The 26612-nt window shown below is 35.4% G+C and overlaps 2 protein-coding genes across 4 annotated transcripts in view; one reads left to right on the top strand and one right to left on the bottom strand.

Annotated features, from left to right (window-relative positions):
- Positions 1 to 34: 34 nt before the first annotated feature.
- LOC149089867 (GRIP1-associated protein 1-like) lies at positions 35 to 10975 on the top strand. The gene is made up of 2 exons (XM_089253090.1): positions 35 to 191; positions 4590 to 10975. The coding sequence occupies exon 2, from the start codon at positions 4670 to 4672 to the stop codon at positions 6950 to 6952; it is 2283 nt and encodes a 760-aa protein (XP_089109216.1). The 5' UTR covers positions 35 to 191; positions 4590 to 4669; the 3' UTR covers positions 6953 to 10975.
- A 4821-nt stretch (positions 10976 to 15796) lies between these two features.
- LOC149089864 (uncharacterized) overlaps positions 15797 to 26612 on the bottom strand; it is a 41933-nt gene continuing 31117 nt past the window's right edge. The window contains exon 5 of one of the 3 annotated variants that reach the window (XM_089253054.1): positions 15797 to 17840. In XM_089253054.1, the coding sequence (XP_089109180.1) occupies positions 16035 to 17579 (1545 nt within the window). In that variant the 5' untranslated portion in view covers positions 17580 to 17840 and the 3' untranslated portion in view covers positions 15797 to 16034. The remainder of the gene's footprint in view (positions 17841 to 26612) is intronic. The other 2 variants (XM_089253038.1, XM_089253062.1) reach the window with 2 other exon arrangements.

The following is a 26612-nucleotide window of genomic DNA, read 5'->3' as shown; positions in this document are numbered from 1 at the left end:
CATAACGCGGGCGCGAAGCCCATAGTTTCATGTCACTGTAACTAAACATGGAAACAAGTTACGACTTGGGAAGGGATGTTGTTTATGTGCTAAGGGGTATTTAAATTTAATGACGCAAATCGTCGATATTTTTCGAATCGAATTTTGTCCGAGAACGAGTTAAACGAATATTTTATTATTAATTAATCACGGTAAGTTTTTCTTTTTTGTATAACATCTATGCGTTATATGTATGGTACAACTATAACTGTATGGTAGTAAATTTATCATAGTACATATGTGTACATTTTTTAAAGGCAAAATATATATGTATTGTTAAAATTTAGATCACCGAAAAACTCTATTTACTGTGAGAAATCGAGTCGTTCTACATCTCTATGCAATGTCATGTCAGTGATTCCCAAAGTGTGGTATGCGTGCACAGGGCCTCGTTCCTCATTCGTACCCTGGACAAACATATAAATAGGCCACTAGTGTTCTTTGAGTCATAGCTACAGGTATTATGAAATTGCTATTGTGCACAATTACTGTTAAAATGAATTCTGAAGTATGGCATTTGCTTGTTCACCAGGGTATTCAATTTTACAATTCAAAACTAAACATCAAAGAAGATGAGAAAGTCGATTTTTATAAAGCAAACTCTACTCCCATTTTGAATTGTCCTCCAAATTTGTGGGCCCCAGGCGCATATCCTGTCAGGGGCAGCTTAAGCAAGGGGTGCAGTCATGGGCGGAGATACAGGGTGTTGCCCCCCCCCCTCCCCCAGCGTCAAAGGTGAGGTTGACTGATCTAATGTATTATGCATATATGAAGTGACATCATTATCGTGCCCCTCCAGAAATAATGACCTTGCCCACGCCAGACTTCCAAGTCTGTCTCCACCTATGGGTGCAGTTCATCCGAGCGCTTAAGCTTTAGTTGGGCATCAAAATTTTAAATTTCCAATAGTAAAAATTTGGTGGCATCAGTTATGTCAGATTCTTAGCGATGAAGATGTAAAGAAAACTTAAGAAAACAGACAGGACTTGGAACTGCTACATTAAAAGTAAGAATGTCACAAGAGTACAAATACAAGGCAAAATGCCCAACGAGAGGAGGCTGAAAAAAGATGTCATATATTTCTAAAATACAGCAGCCCAAAGGGCAAGTATGTATTTTGGTATTCCCATCTACTGATTTTTCTGGAATGGTCAAATGGAAGGGGTGTTTGTTAAGAGAGGTTTTATTGTACTAACAAAATGAACCATTGAATTACAAAAATAAACTGTATTTTTCAGTAATACCAACTGACTCAGTAGAATCGTTTACATGGAAAATGATAAAGCCGCTTTTTTTTTTTTTTTTGGTTTTTTTGTATTCTGTAATAGGGAAAAATTGCAAAGGATTATGGGAAAAGGGCATGAAACTGCAAAAACCCAATGAAGAAGAATGTGTAAATTTTCCCTCTTCTTTCTTTCCCTATGAAGGCAAAAAATCGGGCAATTTATGGTGAAAAATTACAATTTTGAAAAAAAAATTTCTAAGTGGGTTCTATTCACCATTACTACACTCGAAAAAAAATGGCAGACGGCAGCGCTATAACAAGCATTACACAGGGGAAAAAAATTCATGTTAGGTTCATAGTACATACACACACATTCCAACATGTACCAATTCCTTAGAGATGCATGTGGCGTTTAGTATTGAGTTCTATGAACCAAACCATCTCTAGTGAAACTCCAATCTTGTACATGTAAACAATGTTGGAAAGAAGGCAAAGAAGTGATTCCCGTAGTCCCCTTTCAAACACACTCCCAAGTGCTGAGCAAAATTACTACTTTTTCACTTCAAATTCAAAAAAGTGTCAATTAACATCAAGATTTCACAGGAAAGTAGTAAAAAATCAAATTTTCGTATTTATTCAGGAAAATTGGTGAATTTTGCATTTATCGTGTTTGACATTTATGTATCCTTAATGATGTATCATTCAGGAGAGTGCAAAGAATAACCGTTGATGGTAAGGTAATCAAAAATTGCGTTAATTATGGTCTGATTTGGAAGAAGGTACGTAACAGAGGTTTCCAAAGTATGATATGCAAGTCATATACACGTTTCTAGTGGGTGCTGGAAGCACGAAACGTGAACCACTACAGATCTGTTTGAAAGTAAAGTGTCGCCACTCTTAACTCTAGATATCTAAACTTAAATCAATGTTACTAATTCAGTACTAATTAAAAGTAAATAACTATAACAGTACTAATTAACTAAGTAAATCAGTTACTAATTTAGTTAGTAATCTATTAGAGATGAATATTTAGTTATCTAGGGTTAAGCTGAAAAGAATTTTAAAAAAATCCCCGGGGAATACTGAAAAATACCTATACAAAAAAATTTACACACACAATTAAATGCAACTTAACAAAAACGTAAATGGCAATTTAGGGGCCGTTCAAGTATTACGTAAGCAAATTATTAGCCATTTTTGACCCCCCTCCACTTGTCCACAAAATTTCGTCATCAGCTCTGCCCCTCTGAATCCTAACTCACATTTTCGTAAAGGGTAGTTGACGACGTAAGCATTATCCAAACCCCCCTCCCCCCTTGTCATCAAAAGTCAGCAAATTGGAAACCCCCTCCCCCCCCCCATCGATGATGATGTAATACTTGAACGGCCCCTTATGAAAATTCAGAGCTGAAGTTAATTTTTAATTAATGAAAGAAACAGTTTCAAAACTAATAGGAATTTAGAATTGATAGAAAGAAAAACATAGGCAGAGAGAGACTTGAAAGTCTGGGGGGGCACGATGATGATGTCAATTCATAAGTACACATATACATTAGATCAGTCGCTTCCGCCTTTGATGCTGGGGGGCGTATGTATGGGCCCCCCGTATTTCTGCCCATGAAGAAAAATAATTTCAAAGAAATAATACCAGCACCATGTACATAAAATTCAGAATTAATGGAAGAATTACAGAATTGATGAAAAGTTCATAATTAATGTAAGAATTAATTTTAAAATTAATGGAAAAAATCAATTTTATAATTAATGAAAGAAATAACACCAGAATTTGTTGAAAATTTTCGAATTAATGAAAGAGATTATTCCTGAATTAGCGAAATCCTTCAATAAATAATTTAGTGCCCCTTGTTTAATTTGGCTCACAAATTGAAACAAAAATGCCTTTAGTCACGCTGGGAAAACATCCAAGCGCGGATCCAGGGTAATGTCTGAGCAGTCATGTCTGTCTGGAGGGGAGATTTATTGCATAGGTGCATTGGATTGTCCTATATTTTAAGGGACAGACAAATTTTCCCATCAATTTTGCAGCTCTTGGGAAGGCAGATTGCCCCTCTATGAATCCGCTCCTGCAAACATATATTTTTGTGCCCCCACTCTATATGATTTTATATGAAAAAAAATGCATTTGGCATCCTGAGCATCAAATACACATGCCTTTCCCTAGTTCTGATTCTGCAGCGGAGTCTCCTTCGTGAATAATTTCTCCAATACTCATTTTTTATATTTTAATAGTTGAAGCTCAGACATCTTGTTTTTAATTGACATATATTTTTTCATTTATATTGCCTTAAAATTTCGAACAGAAGAAAATTTTAAATTAATGGAGGAAATAGTTCCAAAACCAAATAAAATTAGGACCTAATTAAAGAAATTGTCTGAGAGCTAATGAAAATTCACAACCGAAAATTCTAATTCTTAAATTCATAATTCATTCATGAAAATTCTGAATTCTAAAACTGATGAAAGTTCCAAATTTATTGAAAAAAGAATTCCAGAATTTGTAGAAATTCAGAACTTATCAAAGAAATAATCCCAGAGTTTTGATAAAAAATTCAGAATTTATGAAAGAAATACTTCCAGAATTTCTATAAAAATTCAGAATTAAAGAAAGAAATTATCATCATCATAAGTACTGGGAAGCCCCCCCCCCCCCAAATGTGAGGCCGGGGTGCGACTACCCATTTCCTAAGGGCAGCTCTGGATGGTGCAAAACACATTAAGATACCAAAAAATTCTTTTAAGAGTGTTTTTTCTCTCATCATAAGTATTATTTTTTTCAAAATGACTTCTTGTGTAAGACTAGTTTCTATATAAAATTCGAATTATCATGCTACAATCTGACATCCAAAAGCATTCATTGACTTAAAAAAAAAAAAGCTTAGATTTTAGAGCATTGTATTTGAGTATTCAGGGATCTGTTCAGCCAAAGTTTGGGTCCATTTTCTTGGCCCTCCACAAAATCCTGAATCTGAAAAACTGACCCTTAAAAAGAAATTTAAAAAAAAAAAAAGTAACATTTTATCATAATATCAAATTTCATATTCTTTTGTAAAAAATTAATTCACTTGTTATGCTTCCCACAAAATAACTTTTCACAAATTTATGGATCATATTCATGGAATTAAGCCCCTAAAAACTCTGGACAGACCCCCTCCCCCCGGTATTGGTTGGTTGTAAAACTTTTTTTAAACACTAACATTTTCCAAGTAAAATTTTGCATAGCCAATTTAGAATTCAGCAGAATTTAATGCAAAAACAAAATTGTAAAGGTATTTTCATATTCACTGGATTATTGTTTTTTCCACAGGAAGTTTTTCCGCATAACAAGAAGTTATCACTTAAAATGTCAGCTTTCTCATAACTGGGAGTGAGTAAAAAGATTCTGACATGGCTACTACATTATCAGAAGAAGATTTCCAGCGATTACAGACTCAACTTTTGGAGCTGAGAACAAAGAACTATGTACTGGAAGAAAGAAACTTCAAGTACAGTAATGAAATGCGGCAATTGCTCCAAAACTGTGAGGAACTACGACATGAACTGAACAAAGCCCAGAAAACCATTCAACGCAGTAAGTATGCAAGGGACTTTGAGCATATCCTTCAAGAAAATGAGAGATTGCAGAGCAAGTTACAGAGTCAAGAGGATGAGTTTCGTTTACAGAATGAGACTCTGATGAAAGAAGTAATATCTCTAACATCGGCCAATGATAAATTTCAAAAGGAAATGGAAATATGCAAGTCAGAAAAGCACATGTCATCAGAAGCAGAAACAAATGACGAGATTATACGCTACGAATCAGAGAACAATGCCCTGAAAAAGTTGCTGCAAAAGTGTTCTTGCGATTTCCAAAAAAGCTTGGCTGATGTCAATGGAACATCTGAAGATGTGGTTGAATTAGGTGAAGAGATGAAGAATCATTTAAGTGTAGAAACTGATTTGGAAGAGAAGTCTTTGCTTAAAGCAAAGATCTTGGAAATTCAAAAAATGTTGCAAGAAAAGACGCTCCACTTCCAGTCAGAGATGGATAAAGTGAACGACAAACTTAAGAAAAAGCAAGAGAGTTTGTTGCAGCTTCACGAGGAGAAAGAAAAACTATTCACTGAATCAAAAATCGCCATCAAGTCTCTGGAAGAAGAGAAAAACATTGAAATCTGCAGGTTGAATGAAGAACTAAAGATTATGAGCTCGCAAATCAAAGCCTTGTCAAATGACAATATCGCACCTAATCTTAATAGCCCAGATGCTACAGTAGAACTTATTGATGGAGAGAAGGCATCTTTCGAATGTTCAACAAGTGAATCAAAGGCCCAGTTAATGCGAGAGCACGAGTCAAAGGTACAAAATCTCAATAATATGATCAGCGATCTTGAATCGACTGTAGTGCAAATCCAAAATGACAAAGCAGCCTTGGAAGATAAAAATTCTGTTTTGCTTAAAGAGAAGCTGTCCTTAGAACAGGTGAAAAATGAGATGGAAGCTATTGCTGCTGAGAAAACCAATTTAGCAGAGGAACGCAGAGTTTTAATGGAAAAAATGAATGTTCATCTCCTTGAAACAAATAGTAAGCATTCCAAAGAAATCGAAAATCTAACGACGCAGCTATCTCAAGAGCAAGAATCATTGCAGAAGCTTTTCAACAAGGAGAAAGAGACCAGGATTGAGCTTCTTGACACTCAGAACGATCTCAAGAACCTCCGTAAAGAACTGGAGCAAATTAAGAATGATCATAATACAAACAGTAAAGAATTAGAAGATGCCGTGAAAGCAATAGAAGATGAAAAAGCAGTTCTGCAAGAAAAGCTAGATGAACAAACTGCTGCTCTCGAAGACTCTGTCAAAGAATGGGAGGAGAAACTTAGAAACTGTGAGATAGATTTCAATATTCAGATAGAAGTCGCTCGTGCAGAGAAATGCGAATTTGAAGAAAAAGTTGGAACCTATCAGCAAGAAATAAAAGATTTGCTCGATGAGAAAAAAATAGTGGAGAAAAAAAATGCTGGTTTAGTCAAAGATTTAAAACGTCAACTCGTATCTGAACGAAGAAGAGCCGAGAAGCTACAAGAAAGGTTACAGGAACTCATGAATGAGCAGAACTGCTCTATTGATGACATATTGCCATCATCATCATCTGCTGATAAGCCCAAAGGTGATGCAAGTAGCGTCAGCTCATGGAGCTATGTTTCAGCTGAAGCAGCAGATCGGGAAAATTGTGAAAACCCATCCCACAGCGATGGCTCATCAGGCGAGAGAGATTCTCCTGGCCACCAGTCTCAGAGTACACTGGAGAATGAAACGACCAACCTTCTCGCAAAAGTCACTTACCTACAGCAACGAAACTGGGTCTTGGAGGAGAAAGTGAGCCACCTGGAGATGAGCAATGAAGCTCTAGTTGACGACTTATTAAAGAAAACTGCCATAATCCAATTCTATTGCATGGAGGGGAGGTCCAATGCCCATGCTGCGGGCGCACAAGACAAACTGACTATTAAGAGAATCGTTGACTTCATCAAGGACAAAGGAGATGAGAACATGCGGGAAATAAACAGAAAGATGCAGAGAATGCTTGAAGAGACATTGACTAAAAATATGCATCTCCAGAAAGACATAGAAATTTTATCCAATGAAATTTCTCGTCTTTCGAAGTTATCTCAGCCAAGCGAAAAATAGTGAAGTTCTACTTTTGTGTATTGATATGTATATAATATGTATATGGATTCCCATTATATGGCTTAGAAAAGCATAGTATTATTATTTCTAGTAAACTATTCAGGCAACATCATGTTCAGATGAACATTGTAATATATATAGGAGATTATATACATGTAGCAGTCGAACCCTGAATTAAACCCATTTATTTCACAGAGTTGAGCCCCTAGGCTCCAGTTCCTATGTGGGTGTTGTATTTAAATGAACTTTAAATTTAAAAAGTTTTTAAAAATTAAAAAACATTTGAGGGTTTTTTTTTTGGTTGGAGGGATTCCCCAGTGTTGTAACTAGAGGGAGCAACAGTACTAGGTGGCAAAACTTAGGTTACTGCAGTTTTAGGTGAGAACAAAGAACACCATTATAAAATCATCAAATTTTTAAGTTGGAAGGGGCAGCAATATCATGTTTGCCCAGGCAGCAAAGATCCCAGTTATGGCCCTGGGCTCTCTCCAAGACCGTAGCAAAGGGGGTACTTGGGAGTCTTGTCCACCCCCCGAAATATGAGAAAATGACCGAAAAAAATGGAAAAGATGGCCAACTTTATTGTTCTATCACTTTGGTCCCCTGAAATGAAAGTGCCCCCCACCCCCAGAATGAAATTTCTGGCCACAGGACTGGCCCCTTCTGTAATAAAGTTCAACATTCAGCACTACTGAAAGGCTTCATGAGACGCTGACAGGCATCTCCTTAAAAAAAAAATTTGACGACAGTACATATTTGCCAGCCCATGTGCAGCTTGTGAAAGACATCTTTTGCTACCACCAACCATAATGCACTTTATGCCTCATCTTATTACGCAAAATTATGTCCCTGTACATTGTATTTAATCGCTGGAAACAAGTAAACCATAAAGTAAGTACTCTTAAGGACTGGTGCACTATTGTGGAAAGCACCAATGTCCACTTCCTGACTGACATCTCTGGTCATTTACGAGAAATAGACTCCAAATTATGCAAATGACATAAATTTATTCCAAGGGGTGGAGGGAATGATGAACAGTTATCTCTCTATACATTCTACTACATTTACATAAATTTGTTTGTTGAAACCTGAAAATCAAACGGACAACAGTATCTTCTACAACGGCGCATTGGTTCCTAGTTGGTACTCCAATTTATGATTTACTTGGTATACACCAGGGGTGTAAACTTTACTTAATTATTGATTAGTTTTGTACATAAAGTTTGCTAAGTAGATAGTATTAATCAGAATAAGGTAATTATGCCTTTATTAAAAAAATGTTCGATTTTATATCTCACATATGGCAGTCGTTTGCTGCAATATTTTGTGATTGTGAACCACAATGTGTCAAAAATTTACCCATACTTTGGAAACTGGCCACTTTGCAAAGTGTCTAGACAGGGCCGAACCTTGAGTCCTGTGAACTACGAGGCTGCAGAAGGCACCAACTGAAGGGGGTAATTTTTTTATCACCAATCCAAGGTGATGTGTCCAGAGAGGCAACCAGTTTTGAAGGTTCTTGGGATTGTTCCATACTTTACAGTGACTGATAAATTTTTCCAACATCATCTGGCTCTTGGGTGGGTGATTGCCCCCCCCCCCCCCCCAGATCTGCACCTAGTTCTACTGAAGAAATTCTGCAGGAACATTGATTTCCATCATCAGACAAGGTAAACACATTATCGCTGAATGCATTATGGTTGGTTCCAAAAGATGGCTTCCAGAAGCTATACAGGCTCTCGTAACATCCATGGGTAGTATTGCAAGGACTTAAAGAGTTAATCATAATCTTACTTTTAGGAATTTTTCATTCAAGCAAAGCACGATTTTCTGTGGTTTCTATTAAAATCCGAAGAATTGTTTCCACTGGAAGATTTCAATAAGACTGAAAAAGCTCCAGCACTGGCATCTATAGGTTTGTATACCTAAATATATACGGGGCAACCTAGATCTATACAGGGGGTTACCTAGGTAACCTAATTATCTGGAGAAAGATTTGGGTCCAAGATGTCAATCTGCACAGAGGCCCTTCCACAGCCCTTGCATATGAATATTTCATTCACCAACGTCGTTGCAATAAGTTTTTTACACATTAATCACAATAAACATAACTTTTTGTTCCATCAGATTTGAGGAAATGTTTCAATTAGAGATACACCTAAAGTCATTGAGCAACTGAAAAATAAAAATCTGAGAATAATGTTATTAACCCATTAACGCTGGTTGGTAAGAAAATTTGCCATTCTAAATTTTAAGTTTTTTCTTTGCCAATAAATGGTGGAAGTGGTTCCACTCATTATTTTTTGTTTAAAAAAAATAATTTTGTTTAATGGGTTAATATGATCAAATACAGACAAACTTTACTTAATTATTGATTAGTTTTGTACATAAAGTTTGCTAAGTAGATAGTATTAATCAGAATAAGGTAATTATGCCTTTATTAAAAAAATGTTCGATTTTATATCTCACATATGGCAGTCGTTTGCTGCAATATTTTGTGATTGTGAACCACAATGTGTCAAAAATTTACCCATACTTTGGAAACTGGCCACTTTGCAAAGTGTCTAGACAGGGCCGAACCTTGAGTCCTGTGAACTACGAGGCTGCAGAAGGCACCAACTGAAGGGGGTAATTTTTTTATCACCAAAATATTATTCGCTTACACTTGAAAAATGTCCAGAACAGACCCTGCCTGTAGATCAGTGGTTCTCAATCTGGGCCCATATGTCCCCCTCCCCACCTTGTGGTCCTGAGGTATTCTAACAGGGCCACTGATTAAAATCTAGTAGAAGGGGAATGCCATGATAGGTAGTTAAGGGGGCCACAGAGACTGGTAAAAAAAAGTTCAGATGAGAAGAAATAAAGCTATTAAGTGAAGTAGGCCTATGATGGAAAAAGATGGTACTATTTTTTAGAACCCAATAGAATCCCCCACAGAACCCGGAACAACGCATGGGGACCCTGATGTCCGTTGGGGATAGCAGAAATCATGAGATTAGTACTATGATTTTTGAGAGTGAATATACAAATGCATAATCAGTTTCTTCTGACCAAGTGTGGGAAGCCCTCCCAGAACATAGTTTTGCCTGGAATGCCTATTATGTTAGGGTGGTTCTGCATAGAACCCCCCCCCCCCCAAGAGGGAAATTTACTAAAATCTAATCTAGGGGCCCAGAGATTGATCGTGTTTATAGAATTTTGTTCGCTATAAATGTACACAAAATTAATTCAGTAAATAATTCAGTGGGTCTCACTTTTGGATAAGTCAGGTGAGCTCAAATATGGTCCAAAGGGGGAATAAATGGACAAAACAAAACTGTCAAGTTGCTTGGTTATGAATTCGGAAGACTCTTTGAACACATTACAGGCAAACCTCTGAAACAAACTGCATTAGGTGGGTAATACGTATTCAGACATGCTCCAATATCTGGAATGTTTGCGAGGTGCATGTGCATTTAGTAGCTATAGTGTAAAAACATTAAGAGCAACTTTGTCCTAAAGGTTTGAAAAATGTTTTAGCTTTTCTCTGTAAAGCAGTAGTCAGTGATTTAGACAAGACCAAAATCTGAATGAAGCAGATAAATTACGTAAAATATTTTAAGCGTGTGTGTGTGGCTGTATGTTTCAGGTATAAATTGAAGCCTCATGAACTTCTGATTCTGTGCTTTTCAATCGATATATAAGCATACATATAGAATGTATGTGATAAATATTCTAAGCATGTATGTAGAATGTAAATCAAATTTCTGCACTCTAATAATAGCAAGTTATATTTAGCTCTCGGTGCCTTGTATACACTCTTGAATATATGGTTTTGTATGCATTTTTTTTAAAGTTCTAATATCTTGTAAGCTTCACTCTATTAAGAGCGTCTTTGTGATCATGAAAATATTGTATTACTTGAGATTAGCATTGTATATTGTTTGAGATTGGTGGTGTATATTATTTGAGATTACATTAGTGTGTGTGTGTGTTTGTTTGCATATAACGTTTTTTCTCAATAAAACTGTGAATTCGCTTGAATTTTTGTGTATTTATGAAACTCATTGGACAAAATGTATAAGAATACATAATTTGATAGATTTACAGACAATTTTACTTAACTTGAAATTACAATACAATTCTTAACTGTCGAAATCAAAATACTGCAGTAAATTTTTCCACACATTCTGTGCTGCCATCTACCAGTGAAAATATGTTGTCAGGTGTTTAATACTAGAAAAGTATTGCACTGTAGCTTTGATGAACTTGTAAAATTTCCCACAAATGCTCAGGAATTTCAAACGTGGACCATTTTCCCATGAACATGGGAAATTTCCTATGAGTTATCCCATCACACTGACTACCCCTTAAAATTTTGCACAGGAGTGGAAATACCAAAATTTCATTAAAAAAGTTTTTCATGATTTTGAAAATTATTTTTCTGATAATACTGCTGCCATCTATCCAGAATTTTGAGAACTTCATTAATAAATAAAAAAACAAAAATAGTACCCACACACATGCTCTCTTCTATTATTCAGAAAGCAAACTAAAAACTGTAAACATAGTATTATTTCCTAACCATAGATGGCAGCAAAATCATAGAATTTTTTATTGCTGGTCAAAACCATTGTAATTTCCATGTGTTAACAAACATGGCTGCCCACACATTGAATTTATAGCCAGACCACCATGATAGAATATTTCTGACGATGTTGCTGATACAGGCTGCCATTGACGTAACTCACTGGCCCTAAAAAATATGAGTTGGAAAAAAAATGCCAATGGTCATCCAGATAAATGTCAAGTACCAAATAATCTATAAGGCTGGTTGTCCACTGGAAGCTACCCACAAGCGAGCCACAATATTCCCAAGGACGCTATTATACATGCAACTTGTTTTTGCTTGTAATATCTTCTTGTAGACGACTGGCCTAAACATTCAATTTATAACTGTTGTAAATACGGTTAGTCTTGACTTACCGTAGTTTCTTCCAGAAGCTGTACGGCTTTCACCAATATATAATTCATAGTGTGAAATATATTTCCTTTAAGAAGGGTTTACTGCCATCTTGTTTTAAAGGATGATACTAGATGCAAGTTTTATATATTTTATTTTTTATACATATCAGATGGCAGCAGCTGTTCCATAATTGGTTTCATTTTTCTGATGGTGTTTCCCAGTATGTTGATAGATGGTACCAAAAGTCCTGATTTTTAAACATTAAATTAATGCTCAAGGACTGAGCGAAAAGCAAATTGGTGCAGCATCCTTAAATTGAGTGATCTCAAATCATGCCCCCAAATCCTGCAGCCGGACCCCTATGCTGGAATCGTTAATGGGCTCTCTCTAAAAAGTGAAAAAGCAAAAAATGGTAAGAATCATCCCGGGCCTTTGTGGGGGGGACCATGCCTCCAATTTAATCAGCAAAAATTCAAGGGTGAGTAACCAAACATCTCAAACCCTATATAGCTATTTAGCTAATATCTGATAAGTTGAATGAATTTTAGCTCATCACATATTAACTTATCAATATGATAGCTAATAGGAATTTTTTTAAAACCCTAAAATTGAAAATTCCTAGACTATTATTTTAAAGTCTGCAGCAAGCTGGATAGAACCTCTAAGCGATCCGCAGTTGTGTAAAATCTGGTTAAATTCTGAGTTACAATAATCAACATAGACTTCATGATCAGATTCAGAAAAGTATCATTATACAAGATATATTGTTACTGATGTAATATGCGGGCTATCCAAAATTGTTTGCACTGCAGATATCTGCAACTAATTGAGTTAAGAAACGTAATTTTGATTGCAAAAAGTTTTTAAATGATGTGCGGGTAATGCTACTGATGTCACTCCAAATTTCTGAAATTTGTTAAGGGGTCATATACATAAACAAAATAGGAAAATTAGCTTTTTATGTTGACCCCGTGTGCTAAAACTTCCACTTAGTGAAAAAAGTTTTCAGCATTTACCTACAATGACTGAAGGTATGGTTCACAAATTGCAAACGTAAATTGAGTTCAAAATTGTAAAGCTGCTGTAATTGTCAAAAAAATTTAACGTATTTATTGTGGATAAAAAAAAAAAATGGTTGAGTTCAGTCTACTCGTGTTGCTATTTCCCTAAAAATAGCAACTTTTGTGCCCATAAAAACTGGCCAACAGTGATAAGTTACCAAAACAGTGATTTTTTAAATGTTTAATATCCTAATAAATATTGCATTTAAAACTATGAAATTCTTTGCAAATGTCTTTTCAAAGCAGGTTCTACATTTCAATAATTGGAAATTTCAGCACACAAGGATTGTATAAAACGTTAATCAGTTTTTTCATGTATACAACCCCCATGACAACTTGTTTTTTATAACTGAAAGTATGTTTCAATTGATTCTAAAGTTGCAGAATTATCTGCTGTGCAAGCAATTTGGGACAGCCTGTATAAACAAAATAGGAAGTGTACCAAGACCATAGAGCAATATTGTTTCATAGCGATTTCACTGTATACCTGATGAAATCTTTTATCTTTCATTTAACCTGCATCTAACCTGTATAGCATTTTCTCAAATGTTTGCCACCTGCAGCTCTTGCCTAATCAATGTTTATCCATGGCTCCACAAAATTGCAGAACAAAGAGAAAGAAAGAGCCACTAAAACACTGAACAGACACACATCAATATCACTAACACACGTGACACCCCTGACAAAAGTTGCTGACGCCCATTTTAAGAAACACTGCTGTATAGTATAAATGGCACTCTTAACTTTTTTGTTACATTTCTATTACTAACTTTAGCCATATTTCACACAGGCAATTGAACTGTTTTTTCGCTTTTGCCCACACGCATACTGTGGGATTGTGAGTAGTTTTCAGCAAACAGAACAAACTTTACTATTCTAGAGTTTTGGAAAATCCTCAAGATCATTGATAAAACTTGGGTTGGGGTCACTCAAATTCTGTTTGGAGAAAACTGTGAGCTGATTGCATTATAGAACATGGTTTTGAGGGGGGTTAGGACATCAAGAACAGAAGCCACTATTTGTCAAAGAGATTGTGCCCTTGGGAAAGACCGTGGGACTGGAGGTAAATGAGAGAGGACGACCTAGAGAAAAGTAGACTAAAGAACAAGTAGAGGAACATGGCCAGAGTGGACCACAGATGAGCTGTGGAATCTCCATTGCATGTAACAGCAGGCACTTATGGACATGATCTTGTCTTCATTCATGCCATTATTCTTGATAATGACACTTTACCGATTTGAGTTTCAGCATGTCAGAATTGGCACAAGAGTGCTCTTCTCATGTTAGTAGCATTACATGGTGCTCACAAATGTGAAAAGGATGACAACCCCTTTCATTCAGTGATTCCCAACCTTCTTGAGGGATAGAGACCTTTATGGAATCATTCTTTATGGAGGGGGGATGCCCCCTATTTTTTTTCACTGAATGCACTTGTGTATTTTATCATCCTGGAGTGGCAGATGAGCTGAGCACTTAGGTTGGGAACTGCTGCTCTAATTTACAGTCACAGATTATATTGCCAAGGTATGGCAATTTATATAAATCATGATTAAAAACACAATTTAAATCACTTGACTTTTTTCAATCGTATATTTAAATCGCAAAAAAAATTTATTTAATTTTTCCTTTAATCATCATTTAATGATATTGAAGTAAAAGTAACCTTGTGTGGTATGTGTGTTATTGAAATGTGGTAAAGTTTGTGATTAAAAAAAATATAGAAGATCTGGCGAATATAGATTTGTACCTAATCCCTTAATGCAGTGCAGAAAAATATTCTATTTCTAGATTTTGTGCATGGGAAAAATGGCAGAAAAATGTGAGGAGCAAAACTTAGATATAACTGTACTAAGTATTTGTACTGCATTACAATGGAGAAGTAGAAAGTATAGAGTTTTGAGAGATGAACTCCAACGATATACGCTCAAAATACAAAAATAAAACACCACACAGCTGTTTCAAGGCTAATATAGCCTCTTCGTCAGTGAAATAGCCTGTTTAGTGCAAAATTTCACAATTTTTTTCCCCCAGCTAGTAGCCTGTCCTATAACAGGCTATTTCACTGACGAAGGGGCTATATTATTGTTTATACAAGCTATTTGTTGTTTTATTTTTGCATTTTGAGTGTATATCATGGACATCTTTCTATACTATGCTCAAGTTATTTCCATTATAAATCTAGTGTTTGCTCATTTTTTTTACCAAAAACTCATTAAATCTGTTAAAGAATAAAAATGTGTAAATTATATTAAGCAACATCATGCACGTCAGAAACACATAATAAATGCATCTATCAATCGTGCAAGAAGCAAATTTGTCAAGTGAATATGTTTTCCATTTAGTTGATGCTGAATGAATCTATGGTTTTGCACTTCACCATGTGATACTGATTTGCCACCAGGCATTCCTTTCAAAGTGGGGGGAAGCCTCTTTCACTTTCTGCAAGAAAGAATGTTAATCCAGGAAAGTTAAAATCCAGGCTCAACAACCTCTCATGTTACATAAACACAGATTTTTGGTGTTTATATTTCTTGCTTGTAGTTCATTTGTTAGTTTACAGAATGTAACATTGCTGAATTAAATTTGAGAAACTAAGTGAAAAAATATGCATTCTTAATGATTAACAAGATTTGTTTTAATTAATAAGCAGTCAGTTAATTTAAATTTAAAAAAATCCAATTTAAATTTTAAAATAATCAGATTTTAAATCGGGATTTTTTTCATACCCTGGATATTGCTAATGCTTCAATGATAAAAAGGAAATTTTGTAACGATGCATGAAGGATATCTATTAATCAATTTTATACTGCTAAACTTGAATAATACAATGAAACATTTCTCGTTTGGAATTAGCATTTATTCGGTTTATTTATTCATTTTTATACAGAAAAAAAAACCATTGATCATTTCTGATGTCTCAGTAATCGTTATTATACTGACTTACATCAATTAACATTTAAAAATTACAAAGCCATGCGATTGCTTATGAATGAGCTATATTACAGTCAGTCAAATAGTTTGGTTATAATACAAGCAATCAATCCTCATATATTTTTCTTCTTCAAAATCCTTGCATTCATTTTGCCTGGAGGAAAGGTCTCGGCTCTTGAGTTGTAGTGGTAGTAGTTGGAGGCGGCTGTGTCGTGGGTTGTTGAGGAGTTTGTTGCTGCTGTAGGGACTGTGATGCTGGTGGGGGTGGTTGTTGCTGCGGCTGAGCCTGTTGTTGACGATTCTGAGCCGTGGTCTGCTGTGTTTGAGATTGCTGTTGCTGTGATTGTTGTGGTGGTGGTTGGGATGACTGTGTTACCTGTTGTTGAGTTTGTGAAGACTGCTGTGGCGGCGGATGTTGCTGTTGGGATTGATTTTGTTGAGTGTGTGTATGCGTTGGCTGTGGAACCGGTTGCGGTGTTTGATGTAGTGCGTGAGAAGCCAATAGTGGCAGAGCTGCTTGATGCTGCCCCAGCTGTTGCATTGCTAACACAGGTAACATGTGTGGTTTAGTATCTAGAAGTGGTTTTGCCGCTAGGAGTGCTGTGCAAGTCCCTCCACTAATATGTATCAGGAGATGGGAATTTAATTTATCTTTTCTGTTGAACCCCTTCCCACATTGATTGCACATGTATGGTTGCTTGCCAGTGTGAACTCTCATGTGAGTGTTGAGTTTCGCTTTTATTGCGAACGCCTTCCCACACTGGTGACAAACATAAGGGCGTTCACCTGTATGCATCCGAACATGAGCAGTGAGTTTGTCGTTGCGAGCAAATGCTTTTCCACAATGTTTGCATACAAACGGCCTCTCACCTGTATGGATTCGAATGTGCACAGTCAGTTTGTCTTTCTGGGCAAATGCTTTGGTACAGTGTTGGCATACGAAAGGACGTTCCCCAGTATGAATACGAATGTGATTCGTAAGTTTATCTTTCCAAGCAAACCCTTTTCCACAATGTTGGCAATTGTAAGGATGTTCGCCTGTATGTATACACATATGTGCACCTAGTTTATCTTTTCGTGCGAAGGCTTTACCACAATGTTTACAAACATAGGGCCGTTCCCCAGTGTGAATGCGAATATGTGTGGTCAATTTGTCGTTCTGCGCGAACGCCTTGCCACAGTATTTGCAACCAAAGGGACGTTCTCCCGTGTGAGTTCGAATGTGATTTGTTAGCTTATCTTTCCACGCAAACCCTTTGCCACAGTGCTGACAATGATAAGGGTGTAGACCAGTGTGAACATACATGTGTGCTCCCAGTTTATCTTTCCGCGTGTAACCTTTGCTACACAAGTTACATACATAGGGTCGTTCTCCAGTGTGTATTCGTACATGGGAATTCAATTGATCTTTACGCGCAAACACTTTATTGCAGTGGGTGCATACATGAGGACTTTCCCCAGTGTGAATCCTCAGATGAGATCCAAGTTTATCTTTGCGGGAGAAACTTTTGTTGCAATGAGTGCATGCAAAAGGTCTCTCCGCATTGTGCATATACAGCTGGTGAGTCTTTAAGTCAACATAATACACCCTACAATGCTCACACATTGTGTGAGTAGTTTGGGTAGCATGAATTTGAGTTGCAGCATGAATCTGCAAGTTAGGAAGGTTTGTTAATTCTGCCATCTGCATTACAAGACGTTGAAAAAAAGTTTCTAACAAATATATATATATAAATATACACTCACGAAACCAACACAGAGTTTATACAAAAAAAAGTAATAAAAATAAAAAAATAATAATTAAAGAAAGCCTTCAAAGTTCAGGCATCTCGTGAAAGCTATATTCGAAGTTTCTAATAGTCCAGCTATATATCTTATTTCGGAAAATATAATGACAAGCTAAATCTTCTGGCAAAATGACAAGGATGAAATCTTCTATGATGGAGGCAGCCTATAATAGGAAGAAATAGAAGTTCAAAATGTCAAATCTATAATGATAAAATAATTTTTAGTATTTACAGGGTGTCTGCTATTATCGTTGCCCAATAGCTAATTCTTAAGCTGTTAGTCTCAGAGATAACTTCTGCTCACAAAAATGTTTCGAATATTGTCTCACATTAATCCTTATTCCAAATATTGTTTAAGTTAGAAAAAAAAAATATTGTTCACAAAGTTACCAAAATTACATGGTCCTAAATTATGTTTTGCAGATGCTTTTTCAGGAATTAAACACACAAAATTAAAAATAACCTGTTTTTTCTTGACCAAAAATAATAGCTATAGCTATTAAAGTTAAAAGTTAGTTGCTAGAGGCATAAGCTTACGTAAGTGATTTCTCTCCCCCCCCCCCCCCCAAGAGCAGGGATTACTATGAATTTTTGATTTTTGGAGTAAAAAATTAAAAAAAAACAAAAAAAAAAACCCACTTTTGAGAAAATCCTGTGGATGCTACTGGTCATACACAGAATTTTTTCAGAGACAAACAAACAATTTTCACTAATAAAATATATTAGACTCGTAGCTATCGATTACACTATGATGGTAGGATTTCTCTCTCTTTGGCCATCATGAGTAGGTGGTAAAACTCACATGAGTTTAAAGCATCTTCATGAGATACCCAGTTGGTGGTTGGCTGAAGTTAGTTTTTTGTGGTTCCAAACTTTGAGGTGCAAAAATGAGTCGATCTCCTCATTAAAAAAAGTTTTGCCACAGAGAGCAACAGGCCTACAACTGTACAAATATGCAATCATTACACTTCACTCATGGTTTGAAAAATATAGATGGCAGCACCATAAATTCATACATAATACTAGATAGCTACTTTAAATGTTAGGTAAATATAGGGTTACCAGATTAGAAAACTGAGGAGGAGGATGCCTGTGCATACACCCTTTGTAACGTCACTTTTCCCAATTTTTGCAACAGATGGCGCCACTATTCTGACTAATAAATCTGGGCACAACAATAATTATTAAATAAAACAGAACTTCTGAAAAAGCAAAAGAAAAAATCCTTGCAATTTTGACAGCTACTCGTTATAATGCATGAGAAAAAATCCACAAAAACACACATATCAGTGAAGAGTTACTTATGTTCAGAGAGGGAAAAAAATTTATACGAGTTGAATATTTGTTTCCAAAATGTCCAATGATGCCAATCAAAATCATTTCAGAATTTTAACACTGAAATGTATTTTTTAGAAAAATGTTTTTAGATAAACTGTTATGTTAGATAAACAAAATGTTTATAAAAAGATAAATTAAATTGATACAAATTTAATTTTTCCAATTATTCAAAAACATTCAGATCAAAAAGGGTTAAAGTATTAGTGCATGAAAGTTTATTTTTACCAAATATAGTTTATAGAACCCAGTGACCATATGGTAATTAACTTTTCTACCCTCTCAGAATTTTTTTTTATTCAAACAACTTCTAGAATGTGATGTCCAACAAAATTTTAACTTCTTTTTTCTAATTGGAGGTTACTATTGAGAATAATGTTTTAGGAATTGGATATTGCAAAATAATATCGATAAACATTTCTTTAAACAAATAATATATCGCACCAATAGAGATATTTCATATCGCCAAAATTAATGGAGCTAACCTCATTTTTTTCACAGCATGCTCTTCAAGTTTTTCTCCTAGACTTTTAAGAAATTAAGTGTTCAAATTGATGTAGAGAATGTCACAGCATCAGATACACAGATGGTACAGCAATTTTCAAGACAAAGAAAAGACATTGAAAAGTCTCAACAGCATATTACTGAAGTGAAGACAATGTATGGAATAGAACTTGATATAAAAAAAGACAAATTCTTTCTGTTAGCCCAGACATTTCAATACAATTTGAAATTAGCATCAAAGGCCCCAAAGCAGAATTTGTTGCTTTGTTCTGCACAAGCCCTCAGTTGACTGAAAATGTTCTGTGATAAAAATTCTTATAATGGTGTTTTCAGAAGAGTTTTCTCGAAATCCTTCTTAAAATTGTTCATGACACAGAACAATCATAATCATATAATAGCTATCATAAAAATCTGCAAGTATATGATTTTGTCAAACCTGATTAAAGTTTTTCAAGGCTGTCTGCAAGCACGAAAAAAATTATGTTTTTTTCTCTCATTTAATGTTCTCAATTTTAATTTTATTGTTTCTTTCTCCAGACTCCCTCAGTTTCTAATTTACTACTCGTGTGCTTTACTTTTAAGTAGTGAGTGGGTACATTCATTTATTATTTATTTACAATAATCCCAGAAGGCATGAAGTACACTTACACTGGAAAAGTAATAATAAAGAAATGTATAAGTAGCTTGGCTAAGAGTTAAGGTGTGCTTTAGGTTTGATATAAATTTCTTTGTTGCAGAAGAATAAAATAAATTGTTTTCAAGATGTTTAAATTCTAGGAAATCTTTCACGAAACCCCTAACTCATTTATGGCCACTTGGGGGGGGGGGGGTTTGTCACGACCCACAGTTTGGAACCACTGATTTAGAAACTACTGATTGGGGATCAATTAAAATTTTCAACTGTTTAATCAAAAATATTGATTGATTAATCAAAATTTGATCAAATATTTTTCATAACTGATATTTATTGATATATATGCCATAAAAATACATTTCATATCTCACACACCTATTTATAGCATGTATTCGCTAAGTGTAAACAAACATAGAAATGGATTAAAAAATTACAGCTGCCCGCTTGAAGTAATTTTATATGCTGAACATATTTGCAAATCTTCGAATTCTGCTTCTTTTATTAAAAAAAAACTGGTTATATTATCATTATTGTGGTCACTGATTCTGAAACGAAACTTTTGATTATATTGTTGCTTACATTCCAGGAAATTCTTTCCAAATGGTACTTGTGTAGTATGAGGGCGGAGAGGAGAAACTGATGTTACCCAAACAAAAAACTGTTCACAATAGAGACAATATAAATTTTTGTCTTCTATAACTCTCATCAAACTCTACTTAAAACTAAAATAATCAGTTTTTATTAGAATTACTTGTATTTCCTCATGCCGAAAGAAACTTCAATTAAATTTTGATTAAAATATTTTTAAATATCACTTATCTAAAATGTTATGTGTAAAACCATATTAATGAGACATTTTTAATCAGTTTCATCAAACAAATCAAGTTAATTGACAAACTTAACAGAAAAATTAACAGAATTTCAACCTGGAAACTACCAAGAAACAATTAAAACATTATTGTAACATCTCATCAGTATTAATAAGAGAAATCGCCAAACGTGAAGTGTTGCATTTTGGCATTCACAAGATATTTCAACTGCTTAAAAGCCCTATATCATGAAAACTTAACTCAAAACACATTTTTCATACCCTCCCACTTACAGAAAATAGGGAGAAAGTCTACTTTATATTTAAAAGATTAAATGCGTGTGTGTAACATTTTAGATATTTCTGCTATGGCATTTATAATGTCCCGTCAAATGGATTGTGCCAGGGAGATCAGTTAGAATAGAATACTCAAGTAAATTATAGTACTATATTAAATACTAAATTATAGTATATACAATACTCATAGTAAATTTATAGTGTAAAAAAAAAACATTGAGCTCCCAGAGCTGGAACACCAGTCAGCCTCCCTTTAAAGAAGACATAGGTTGTTGTTTCACACTATGAAGGGGACCACCAAAGATCCCAGTCTGGCAGCCCTAATACAGAATGTTGAAACCATGGTACCTCTAATGTGTAAAGCAGTGTTTCTCAGAGTATGCGTCAGTTCCTAGGGACATTGTCACCCTTGGCTATAAGCGGTGAGGTGAGCTGTCGATATTGATGCTACTGTATAAAGTGGTTCTTTTTAAAACTATTTTGAGGAGCCACTTATAAACAATAAGGGAAGGGAGCCATAAATGACAAAAGTTTGAGGACCATTGCTGAAAAGAGTTCAGCTATTAAATAAGTGAAAAAACAGATAAAAAGTAAGTATGGATACGTAGGTCCAAAAAAAAAACACATTAGGGCAATTATATTTCATCTAACGAAGCTGGTGGATCTCAGCTCGGTTGCCAGAGAATGGACTTTCTTTCACTATTTTTTAACTCTATATATTTATCCATAAAATTAATACAACGATCCCCTCCCTAAAAAACATTCTAAGGTGGTCTCACTCTCATTCCACTTGGATTATCCGAGACTCCATTGTAAATATTCAGAAACACAAAAACTAACTGTTGGAGTTAGCTTCCTCTAGCACCAAATGAAGAAAATATTTTTTACCACAAGAAAATGAATTTGACTCAAAAGTGCCGAAAATAGAGAGCTTGTCCCCTTCTTGCTGCAAGCCCTTCAATTGTTGTTCATGAAAGGGCACGGAGAAGAAATTTAATTCTTTTGATGTTAGGTGTACAAGAAAATACAAGAGGTATGCTAAAGCTTATTAAAATAAAATAATTTGACAGTGACTGAATGATTTACTGTGAAAGAGAAAGACAAAGATTGTTCTGTAAACGTTAGACCAGGGGTGTCCAATGCATGGTTGGCCAAGCTCTTTGTCAATATACATTTAGTATAGCTGTGATCTGCAAGCTTCATTAAAACATCAAATAAGGCCCACATGGAGATGCTCACCCTAAAGCATGAATATTCAACCTTTCACACAGAGTGGGGCACAGAAAATTTTTCCAAGGCTGCTAGGCTACATTAATTTACATTATATGGCTATATTAATTATTAAGCTCTGTAATCTATAAATTTTCAAGATGGCTGGCGGGCCCCAGAACATAGCTCAGTTGAGCTTCAGACCATTGTTTCTCAACCACTGGCCCCAAAGCAGAATGTTAAGCACTGTTCTGCGACGAGACCTCGGCTGACTGGATATGTTCTGCTGTAAAAATCCCCATACATGAAATAGTGTTTTTTGCACTTTTTCTTAAAATTCTTCCGAACTGTTCTGCAGTAGAGCTCAGATTTTGGCACATTCTGTTTTGGGGACCACTGGGCCCATCAGTCAAACCGGGAGATGTGATTCACTGTTTCTCCATTACTCGTGTATATGATTGGCCCTTCCACTCACAAAAAGAAATCAACTAGGCCATGCTTTTCCAGCGGTAGAGAAAAACTGCCTTGGAAGAGTACCTCAACATAAAGGATTAGTTCCTCAAAGTTGCTCACAAATTGAAAAACTTGTATCTCAGAGAGCAAGTTTTCCCACACAAAATAACATAGATCCTTTTAATTTGTTCAATGCATCCCAAATAATTAATGTCACAGCACTGTCATTTTCTGCACACAAGTGCTAATTAGAGATCAGGACCTACAGTTTATTGCCAATTCCAAATGGCAGGGTTTTTTTTTACTCATTGAGCAGTTGGTACACTAACCCCCCTCGATATGACACTCCCTGCATTGGCAATCTTTTTCTGTGGTCACACACGTTGTCATTTCTGTTGTACCCCAGAACCAGGTATCGAACTTGCAACACCTCTAAACATCCTTTGGTACTTTAGGCGAGCACCTTATCACCTTGGGCTACCTATCCCTAAATAATTAATAATCCTATAGAAATAATTAACATTGCTCACAGGCCTACAATCAGATACTGGTGTTGCTTGCAGTGGTAATTTTTGACTTCTCATGATGTCATGCCAAGAGCTTCGTGTTTACACGTTGAATATTCACTCACGATTTAGAGTACTAATGGGCAAACTGCAGCCCACTTAGAAAAAAAAATTCTATCCAGCCCTACTGCAGATTTCAAAATAATAGTATAGAAATTTTCAATTGCAGGATTTCAAAACAAAATCATTTAAGAGGATGGTTTTTTTTTTGCATATGAAAAATATAATTATGAGAACTTAAATAGTAGAAATTAATTTAAAACCTTTTATATATGTAAAAAATGGAACATATATGTAATATGCGCATTTATTTTTGACAGTTATAAAGGATAAATCAGTGTGTCTCATTTTCAATGGAACCGTGGCAGTGTACATGAACTACACATCCTGCCACGTAAGCATAAAAATTCTATTATGAATCGATGTTTCAAATATGTCTGGCCTGCCAAAATTTTTCTTGTTTTTTGACCAGCCTCTAAAACATTTGCCCATTACTGATTTAGAGGATTTTTACAAAAATTTTTTTACTAGTAAGAAGAACCCATAAATTGTGGTACCACTACATAGTTCCACCACAAGTTTCGTTTGAATTTAAAATTTGTTTGTCTAATTTTTTCCGAGTGATTATTTGGTAACAAAAGGTTTTACCCCACTTTTTTCCATTTCAAATATCTCAGTGAATATTGTGCTTACAAGGTCCCAAGGTGTCATCCTCAAAAAATTAGGAAGATTTAACTACATGCATCTCACATAGAAACAAAAAAACTAGCAGTGGAATGCAATTAAAACTTCAAAAAATTACTAAAATGACAATGCTCTTGGTTACTCATTGCCTCTCGTACTTTCTGGCAATATCTATAAAAAAATTTCTTTTCACTGTTTTTACATTTATAGCTCTTTTTCCTTTTTTTTGTACTGTACCTGACCTTGTGTTGTTTGAATGACATAACTCTAGGGTCGCTGGTTTTTAAATTCATTCTTGGCCTCTACTGAAATTCAAAATATCAAGGTTTGTGTTTTCCTTGAGTGACCCATAATAATCCCGACAGATTTTTTTTATAGTTCTGTGTAGGTGTAAATGAGTAGAATCAGTGGTACTTTTTTCAAAAATGTTCGAAGACGTCACTTAGAGACCCTTTCCTCGTTTAGAAACTTGGATTTTTTTTTTTTCAGCCTCTGGAGAAACAGGGCAACAAATTCTAATTTGTTATTTTAAAATAGGGTACCCGCATATGAAAAGTTAATTTTTTTTTATTTTACTTTAATAACTACACCAGGGCTGGAAAAATCTAAAAATTTAGGTGCCAAGCATTGGTTTTTTTCTCCCAAGAAAAAGTCTTAAATATTGTATTTTTGACTTTTCCAAGATAAAATGATAAACCCCTTTTTTATGTTAAAGGACACATTGATTATGAAATAAGAAAATTTTGTCATTCTTAGATTCTGATTTAGAATCACATATAGAAAACCTCAGGTGCCAATGCCGGTTTTTGATTGCCATGGCAACCAGGGATTTGACCAGCCCTGAAAAATACATCCCCTTACAGGGGGATGAAGGACATGAGGTCTAAGCGTTAGATACTTTTTCTAATTGGAAGTATGCCTCTAGGATCAATGGTTTTGCCGTGCATGCTTTTAGCTATGCAAATCCTGTAGATACAAAATTTAGTTTTTCATATGGAACTGGTTTTCTAACTTTCAGTTAAAAGTTGTAGCCCTTTATTCTCCCGAGCCAAAAAAAAAAATTATGTGCAGGGTCAGAACTGGGGGGGGGGGGCAACTGTCCTGGGCAGCACTTTTAGGTGGGAACAACAAAGAACACTTATAAAACTATCGAATTTTAAAGTTGTTTGGGGGCGTAAAAATCTTAGTTACAGTCTGTTCTAAGTGCAACATTAGCTGAGATATAAATTCAAAAACAGCTGAAAATGAGGGAAAGAACAGCATACAATAATGGACAAGCTTGTTCTACTTGTTTTTTCTCATTTTCTATGATTTTGGAATCCTAATACATCGGCCAATATTAAAACATTTTTTTGGGGTTCAGATGGGCAACTTGCAACTTCCTAATTGTAAGTTAGAAGTGGGGTATAAAATAAATTTTGTATTGTAGTGCATATATAGCTGCTAGTAAAAAAAATGAAATGTCAAAAATAGGTACCGTTTGGATAATTTTTAATTGAAAATATTTCCACCGATCCTCTAAGTATTTGAGCAGAAACACAAAAAAAGCAGCCTGTTTTCACCTATATATTGTTATACGTCAAGGGCGTAGCCGGGGGGGGGGGGGGGACTTGGGGGGTCTGACCCCCCCCCCCCCCGAAATGTGAGAAAATGACCGGAAAAAGATGGCCAAATCCATTGTTCTGTCACTTTGGTTCCCCCCCCCCCCCCCGAACGAAATTTCTGGCTACGCCCCTGTTATACGTTGTATCTTATGTGAAAACAATTATTTGGCCTCAACATTATTAGCTATACATATCACTGATCTCAGCTTTAAATTCATGTTTCCCACAGCAAAGCTGATACAAGGGCAAAAACACTTTGAAGAAAGATGCATGTATTTGAAAGACCCTCCGATTCCAATCAAATGCAAGACATCTAGGGAAAAACCTCATTACTTCAAGCTCTAATACCTTATATATAACTTATAGTGTGCAGTCTTATTGTTATTGTGTGCAGACTTCTGTGTTTTATATGCTTGTAAATAAAATGGGGGCGAGGAATCTGTTGTTACAGATACCCTATTATACAAATATTTAATTTCATCCACTGTGTTAAGCAATTTAAACTTTTTTCCCAATTTCAATCTAATGACTAATGCTGGTTTTTTTTCCCCAGATCAATTTTTTACATCTATACCAGTTTCACAAATTTTTTGTTCCGTCGCTTTAATATGTTTTTCATTCTCATCGCCCCCTTAACTCAAGTCAACTCATAGGATCCTGTACTAAATTCTAACGATATTGCCCACTTTGGGAAACACTGATCTATTCCCCCAATCACCATATCAGTGCTAAATATTTTCATCCATCTCACAAACCACAGCATTCTTATTACCCTAATCACCAAGTTATATTGAATGTGAAAGACAGTATACTCTCACTAATCCAGCGCATATCAAATAAGG

Source organism: Pholcus phalangioides, unplaced genomic scaffold, assembly GCF_987345545.1.
Source record: "Pholcus phalangioides strain wild (caught in Gottingen) unplaced genomic scaffold, Ppha-v1.0 ptg000001l_1, whole genome shotgun sequence".
In the NCBI taxonomy this organism is placed as follows: Eukaryota; Metazoa; Arthropoda; class Arachnida; order Araneae; family Pholcidae; genus Pholcus; species Pholcus phalangioides.
Note: the sequence above shows the minus strand (reverse complement) of the source record. Positions and strands in the feature narration are given on the sequence as shown.

What these genes read in the sequence shown, in the direction of transcription:
- LOC149089867 (XM_089253090.1), top strand. Translation starts at nt 4,670, where the DNA reads ATGGCTACTACATTATCAGAAGAAGATTTCCAGCGATTACAGACTCAA.